The sequence below is a fragment of the Nicotiana tabacum genome, chromosome 1, assembly GCF_000715075.1.
Source record: "Nicotiana tabacum cultivar K326 chromosome 1, ASM71507v2, whole genome shotgun sequence".
Taxonomy (NCBI): Eukaryota; Viridiplantae; Streptophyta; class Magnoliopsida; order Solanales; family Solanaceae; genus Nicotiana; species Nicotiana tabacum.
This window is the reverse complement of record NC_134080.1, coordinates 19,278,157-19,286,729: the sequence shown is the minus strand read 5'-3', so window position 1 is coordinate 19,286,729 and position 8,573 is coordinate 19,278,157. Positions and strand designations below refer to the sequence as shown.

General features: G+C 36.0%; 1 protein-coding gene across 1 annotated transcript; it reads left to right on the top strand.

Annotated features, from left to right (window-relative positions):
• The first annotated feature begins 7,368 nt into the window (after nt 1–7,368).
• LOC107810965 (auxin-induced protein X10A-like) lies at nt 7,369–8,573 on the top strand. Its single transcript, XM_016635798.2, has one exon. It carries the CDS (start codon nt 7,702–7,704, stop codon nt 8,188–8,190), a length of 489 nt encoding a protein of 162 aa, XP_016491284.1. The 5' UTR covers nt 7,369–7,701; the 3' UTR covers nt 8,191–8,573.

Below are 8,573 nucleotides of genomic sequence, written 5' to 3'. Positions count from 1 at the left end.
GGGTTTGGTCTGAAGTTTCGAGGTATTTCTTTTTGTTTGCCTTTTTCTTTTGTTGTTGTCTTATTTCTGACTGATTAGTTCGTCATTTAGGTCAACTAATCCTCTTCCTCTTCCGGACCTTTTTTCTAGTCCAGTTTTTCTCATCTTGGTTGATTGGCATATGTTGAATCAATTGAATGGTCTCGTCGATTGACCCATTCATGTATATAGTTTAGTAGTTCTCATCAAGTTGTTTGGTGTCGTTTGTTTTGTTCTCAGCCTCAGGGTTCCGTTCAGTATATCCTCAGGGGCCCTACATTTTGTGTTTAAGGCTAATTTAGAACTGTGAATGTGCTGTTATTATTGGTTCGAATTGCTTCATTTTAGGTGATGTTTGGTTCCCTTTTCTTTGTTGTCCATCATTTTGCATATAAGTTCAGTTTGTTTGTCGATTCAGTACGTTTAAAGTGATCGTTCATTTTGCCTAAGTTTGATTTAGAATTGTAATGCAGTCAGTTATTCCCATATACATGTGCATCTTAGCAGCTTTGCATCAGTCTGCTATTTGATCTAATCTGAGTTCTAAGTTCGAACTGCTAGGTGAATTGAATTAAATTGGTTATAGCTGCTGTAGTTTGGTGATTAATTAGGAATCAGTTTAGTTATCTGATTAAGGAGATTAGTTATAGCTGATGAGGTAAAAGGGATTGGGTAGGACAGTAATTTCAGGGACTCTAGGAGGGTTTTTTGAGATTTAAAAGGTTTGAGATTGGTTTAAGTTGAATGGTCTGACAGTAGGGTACTAAAGTGCCATTAAACTAATGAATTATTTAAGTGCTAATGGGGAACAAAACATAATGGTAGGGAAAGTTTAAAGGAAATGGATTAAGAAATAGGTGCCCATACCTATTTGAATTTAAATAAGGAAAGGACAAAGGATAATGGGAAAAAGGGATTCTAGTGGAATTGAAAAAGAGATCATGGGCAGAATTAGTTTAAGAATTCTGCCTGAGTGCTCTTGAGAGCTGGCAAGGTCAGTGTTTGGTATAAATAGGGGATGGTTTTTTTTTGGAGAGGAAAAAATCAGTTTTTTTCAGAGAGTCTAGGCTGGATTTTTAACATTTAAGGGTTCAGTAATTTGAGAAAAAAACAGGCTGGTTTTTAATCCTAAAAGGTTCAGTATTTGAGAGCTAAGAAACTGAAAAGTGAGGTCTTTTCTTTTACTACTGAATATCAGAACTAGTACTGTTACTGTTTCATTGGTGTTGCTGGTTGGTATTTCTGGGGTTTCAATTGGTTTTTCCTGAGTTTGCTATTGGTTATTTGTTGTTGTTTCATTGGGTGCTTCTGGAATTCTGCTGGTTGTTTTCTTTCTAATCTGTTACTGGGTTGTTCTGTTACTGTGTTTCTGGGTATTGCTGTTGCTGTTTGCTACTGCTCTGCTGATCCTCCTCTTCTTCTTCTATTGTCTATTACCAGGTACACTTTCGAATCACACTGTGATGTAGCTGTGAGATGTAAAAGTGAAAAGAAAATGCTCGAGTAGTGGAGTACTTAGTGCATCTGTAATTTAGTAGATAAATGATAAGTTGTATAGTCTATCTTTATAACTCAATGAAGAATGTGGACTGTGGAGTTTGTATCTGATAAGGACTGTATTGGACCATTAGTTTGCCTTTCTTAGTTATAAATTTAGTAGTTTAATACCAACTTTAGTAGCATAGAATTAAAAAATCAAACTTCCAAGTTAACTATGCTTTTCCCGAATAGTTAAGCATGCCCATTATTGTCAAACTGTTTAGTTAAATAAGTGGAATAAGATGAAGATAGCATGAGTTTGTTCTATTGAACCTGCCTGTTTAAACTTGTTAGTTTCACTAGCTATGAAGGTTTTAATATTGTCAACAGTAGGTAGATAATGATTGTTGGCAGCCCATTTGATCAAAAAGTTGAAATATTGGGTTTGGCTTCATCATGTAAAGCAATTGGCAATAGCCTGTGTATGTTAAATCAGACTCGAATCCGCTTCTGTGAGTCGAACGCTGAACTTGGCCCGAATAACGCCTGAAATCTAGTTGTAGGAAACGGGCTCGATCATAAGACCATCCTTAAAAATCATACAATAGAGTTAAGTAACAATTGGTTGGGACCTTCATTTTGTGTGTAGAGATGAACTTAATAGAAAAAGTGTAGTCACTTTAGGATCGTCCTTTTAAAATAAACGAGATGAGCCTCGCCAAATAAAACGCACAGATTGCGGGGCCCTCACAAATGTATGTATTAATTACTTAGAACTCGGGATCGGCCGCTTAGCGAACTTCACGGCCTTTTCCCAAAATAACCACGCGTTAGTCTCTTTAGGCGCGTACTTTAAATAACATTACCTTCTTAAACCCGGGTGCACATTTATGTGACCCAAATCCAAATCTCAACGGAGTCGAAATGTGTCAATAACCACGGGCACATTGATGTGACGTGGCTCGAGATGTGTTTTCACGACGTTGCAATTCTCGTTGAAAATAATAATAATAATAAAGGCGGTAAAAAGTTAAAATTTGCACATAGGTTCAACATGTATTTAAAAATCAGATAAATAAGCCGAATATGACAGTTGAGCGACCGTGCTAGAACCACGGAACTCGAGAATGCCTAACACCTTCTCCCGGGTTAACAGAATTCCTTATTCAGATTTCTGGTTCGCGGACTGTTAACAGAGTCATATTTTCCTCGGTTCGGGATTCGACCGGTGACTTGGGACACCATAAATCTCTCAAGTGGCGACTCTGAATAAATAATAACAAATCTCGTTCCGATTGTCCTTTAAATGGAAAAACTCCCTTATACATTTATCCTTCGGGGTAAGTGCGGAAAAAGGAGGTGTGACTGTAGGTACCTTATGAGGTCCCCAAATATCCATGTGTATGAGCTAAAGACAACTACTTGACCCGGTGCTACTAAGTGGAAACTGTAGTCGACACTGCCTAGCCAAAGGGCATGCCTCACAATTGTCCTGTCTGTAGCTTGTATCTTATTCTTAATTATAAATATGTTGCATATATTTTGTTGATGCATGACCTATCCTCAAATGCCACAATGTTGTTTCTCCATTTTCCTTCAAAAAACTAATTGATGTTGTTGGTAAATTTTCTTTTATCAAGTATAATCCATTATTTTATCTACCAATCCCCATCACCTTGCCATTATAGAGCCCCTGAAGTATAAGAAATCAGGGTAAAAACCAACTGAGCAACATAACTGTCTGGTGAGTTTTGACACTGGCAATAAGTTGAATCTAAAATCTGGCACATACAAAACTCCTTCAATGGTTTTATTCCCTAAAACCACTACATCTCTTGTATGTGTAATTTCTGCTCTACTGCATGTAGGTAATTGTACTCCATCTGTTCTATGGTCTGCTTTTCTAAGATTACCTAAAGCATTCTTGCAATGTGTCACATGGTGAGTAGCACTTGAGTCCACTATCCAAACATGATCATTAGCAGCTGCATTTGTCATTAAAGTGATAATACTTGTAGTATTAGTGGAAGAGTCATTTGTGGTAGTCTTCTGCAACAAATTCACTAGTTGTTTGTATTGATCCTCAGTGAAGAAATTTCCTTGTGTTGGCAGCATAGGTGCATGTTTCTCTTCACTTGTTGCATTGTTCACATAAGTCCTGCCTCTTGTGTTTTGCCATTTCTTCTTGCTTTTGAAATCTGGTGGATACCCCACTATCTTGTAACAATTTTCTTTTAGGTGTCATTTGTAACCATAATAATCACACATTAATCCTGTCTTTTTAGGTCTAAACTCATGACTTTTTCCTGCCAGCATTGTGAGAGGATCCTTTAATGTGTTTGTGTCTCCTAGAGTTCTTTGACTTTCTTCTTGTGTAACTATTGCATAAGCTTCATTCACTGTGATTACAGGTCTTTTGGCCAAGATATTACTTCGAAAATTACCATAACTCTCGTTCAATCTCATGAGGAACTACAATAGGCGAATGTTCTTCAAGAGCTCTACTGAAGGCCTGGACTCCTCACAGTCACATGAGGCTATAGGTGCTATAACATCTAGTTCATCGCATAGGTTCTTCATTTTCGAATAATAGCTAGCAATCGAGTCTGTTCCTTGTCTCAAAGTCGCAATAGCAGTCCAAAGATGATAGATCCTTGTCAGATTTGACCTATCAAATCTCTCCTGGAAATCAGCCCATACTTTTTTTTGCATTTGATGCATATACGATATAAGGCATTAATTCATTCGAAATAGTACTACCAATCCACAATAGAATAATTGCGTTACATTTCTCTCATTGCTATGCTAATTCACCTCTATACATTCCTTTTACAAAAGATCCATCCACAAATCCAAGCTTCCAGAGTGCCAATTTCATTTCCCTGCTCCACAGTGCGTAGTTTTCTGGGCCTGTGAGCTTGAGCGGAATTAAGACAAGTCTTGGAGCATCTGAAGCTTGCAAAAATAGCGGATGATTATAATCGAGTGAACTGACTTCGTTATCAGCCATCGCTGCTTGAAATTGATCTCGAAATTGAAGAATTTCTCAGCTATGTATTTCGCCTCTGTATTTTGCCGGAAAACTTGAATCTCGCCGGAAATTGATCGAAATTACAGTCCTAGCGATTCCCGCTCTGATACCATGTTAAATTATGAGAAAGAAGATTGAGAGATGAAGAAGAGGAGAAATCAAAATTGTATTCTTTCGTATGTTATGACATCGTTCAATACAAGGCTATATAGTGCTCACCACTAACTAAATGACAGCTCATACACAGTTGTCCACTAACCAATTTAACTAACTCTAAATATACCTTATACTTTTATTATGTACACTTTGATACCCTCCTATGTCCCAAGAATGACCGTGTTGAGCACATGTAGGTTTCACGTGCCCGTTGTAGGGCATGAATAGGTTCCAACCGTCGTGCTAAATATGGGTACGTTCCAAGTAATCGTGCTCAATACGAGTATGTTCCAAGTGTCGTGCTCAGCACAGTTAGGTACCCATTGGCCTTCCTGAGAACGAGTAGGTACCAAGTAGGCGTGCTGGCCACGTGTGCATTATATTCCAAGTGAACGTACAAAGCACCATGCAAAACACAGAAATTCCAAGTAACCGTGCTAAGCATAACTCAAACTAAAATGGAGGGAGTAACATTTTTAACCACTGTACTATTTTTCCAACAAAAGGTTTGGCAAGAATTAATGGTGACACAACATTCACTTCCACAGTGTACATATAAGTACTTCCAATAATTGTACCCTTTAATGTCTCTTTTGGTTGTCCTTTTTTGCCTTCTTGCGTTAAGCAATTGAATTTCTTTTCCCTTATAGCTGCTCTTTTATGGGGTAGTTATATTCTTCATTGGTCATCACTTCATCATCCGTTCTTTTTTCTCATCATCAGTACGGTTACTTCTAAATTTAGTGCCTTGCCCAAATTCTCTCCAATTTCTTAGTTATATGTTTGTGTCCAAAAAAGATTGGTCTCAGATGGACCCCATCCCTCTCCAAAAGGTCACAATTTTATGGGAGGTAAAGTTTACTCTTCCTATATTTTAAAAAAGAAAAAGAACAGTTATGTATATTGTATATAATTTTGTGCATCCTACTGCAAATATACCAAAAATGATATAACCTATTATTTTAATTAATATAATGTTCTTGTACATCAGTGGCCATGAGGTGATCAATTATAGGTCCCCCATCTAAAATCAATCTTGAATGGGGGATTCAAATCTTTTATGGTCCAGACTCCAGCATTCCATGTGTATTACCAACCCAATAATTTTTGGTATATTTTATGCCCGTTTGTTATAATACAAATGTTGAATTTTTTTTAAAAAAATATAAATCTTTTGGTATGCCAAAAATTTAAGCAAATGCATACATTCTTCTCCTCTGTACCTATACTACAGTTCTATCATTGGACAAGGTTTTGTCACTTGAAATTTGCATTCTTTCACAATTCTCAAGCTTACAAATATATGATGAATAGTCAGATGGAATAATGCTCCTTTGTTATGCACCACGAATAGAAGCACAATTATTTGAAAAGTAATTCAATTTATATTTGACCATAATTTTTGAAAATTGTAAACGACAAATTGTAGTCATTTTACGTAAATATCTATGTATGTAATTTTGCCTTTTCAGGATTTTTCTTCTTCTCAAATTGCTGCTAAAATTGAATATGTTAACCTTCGTTTTTTTGCACATTTGTTATTGAACGAGGGTGGATAAGATTCTTATATAACTTATGATAATAGATCAAATATTATTTTTTGCGTAACTATCATTATTTTCAACATTTATGGTTAATGCTTGATTATTCTAATGATCTTGTAAATTACTTCGAACTTGGAAGTTACGTTCTATGCTCTCACCATCGAAAAATAATTTATAGTTCCAATAATGAGATATCGTCAATATAATGCCCTAACGTGGCGGAAGATTAGGGAAATGTATAAAGGAAAATTCCACTAATATTCTCTGTTTCAAAATAAGTGGACTAAAATTTTCTGTTTAGTTGAGTTTTGCCAAAATTTCTACATTCACGGAGATCTGCCTATTAAAAAATTATGTAATTACACAAATAACATAAATAAAGATACAAAAATAATAGCACCATTATTTTTATGCGAACAACAAAATCAAGCGCCTTAAGGAAAATTTTAAATTCGGAAAAGTATTAATGAAAGTTAAAAAAAAAGAAAACACTCCTCTACCTATTCTCAATTGCTTCAATTTGAGCGTTAGCAAGTTTATGTAACTTATGCTTTTGTATATAGATCTAATATGACTCCTAGAGTTGAATAGTTTCCGAGAATTACTGTTTTTTTTTTTTGCTGGAAGAAAATTACTGTTATTGGGCGTATTATGCTCGTTTTCATTTGTTATTCCATGAATTCAATCTTACTATATGCTTTTTTGTGTTAAAAAAATTACTCCCTTCCTCCCAATTTATATGGTTGACTCGGCACAAAAAAAATTTAAAAGAAAAGAACGCTTTTAAAATTTGTAGTCTAAAAAACTTATAGATATTAATCATTTCATTAAGGGGAAATAAAAAGTTAAATAAGGAAGTACGATATTCTTTTTTAAACAGGCTAAAAAAAATATAATACGTAAATTAGGACACATGAAGTTCTTCTTATGTGGCATATTATGAGAATATGTATTATTTGGGAAGTCAAACAAGTGCTTTTAACCAGTATAATTATTTTAGTCTCTTTTTAATTATCATCTAATTTTTTGAATATGTGAATTTTATTAAAAGATTTATGATCCAATTTTGCATTAAAAATTATGTATTTTAATCCTTGCCGGTTCACATAAATAAACTAGGATAAATGGGACAAAGGAATACTTTCTGGGAATTATCTGACCCCTGAAACTCCATACAGCCGCGAAACATCATAGCGACTATTCAGCTGACCACCTTTCCTCCTTGTCCGTTTTTTCCCTCTTAAGTATTTATTTCTCTCCATAAATAATACAGTAAATCTCAAAGTCTAACAATTCTGATCACTTCTCTTCGTGTGTGCCGACCATTTCAAAACCCCACCCTCAATTTCTATATATATACACATTGTGATATATTATTTCATCAAATTTCACTTGCCACAGCTCTCATAAAACCAAGGAACTCAGTCTTCTCTTTGGGAAACCAACAATCTTTCTCTGACGATTAATTAAGTTATGAAGAAAGGGAGAGGTTTCAGACTTGGGCGGAGGCTGGTGAGAGTTTTCAGCTGTTTTATTCGCCGGAGAACAAACGGAAGAGTCGGAGATAAGCGGTTGAGATCACAGGGATGTGCCAGCAGAGCCATTTCGAAGCTGAGTAAATGCATACGCTTGCTGAAGCATGGAGCAAAAGGTCTCTGCTTTGCAAGACCCAATTCGGGTTACATCCGGGTCGGGAAAGAACCGGTTGATTCAAAGCAAGTGAGTGTACCGAAAGGGCACTTGGCTGTGTACGTGGGCGAGAAGATAGATGATACGTGTAGAGTTGTGGTGCCTGTGATATATTTTAATCACCCTTTGTTTGCTGATTTGTTGAGGGAAGCAGAAATGACTTATGGGTATAATCATTCGGGCGGGATCCAAATTCCATGTCGGATATCTGAATTTGAGAACGTTAAATCAAGAATCGCCGCCACGGGCGGTGGTGGAAACTGCCGTAGGTAGCGGAGGTGGATTAGCTGTGGCTGAGTCAGTGGACAGTTATGTAGGAGTTGTGAACACATGGGTAAAAAATTGAAACGTGCAAGGTCACAACCCTCCATATTAATTAGGCCCTCTCTTTTAGCCGAGAGATAGGGCACGTTGATATGGGGAGGTTTAGTTTATGTTAGTTTTTTTTTTAATATTTGAAAAGAAAAAAAAAAGGTTTTACAAGTGTTCTGGGTGTGAAGGGTTTATTTGTACAAATTTTTGTTAACCTTCTAGCTCATATCTCAAATGAAATGCAGGTGTTTAAGACTTTGAAATGTCCCTGTGTATCAGATCTTCTATATTTCCTTTTTATTTTCTTTATTTGAATGAAATTAATATCACAAATTGATCAAGTA

Coding starts and splice junctions, on each gene's coding strand:
- LOC107810965 (XM_016635798.2), top strand. CDS start 7,702: ATGAAGAAAGGGAGAGGTTTCAGACTTGGGCGGAGGCTGGTGAGAGTT.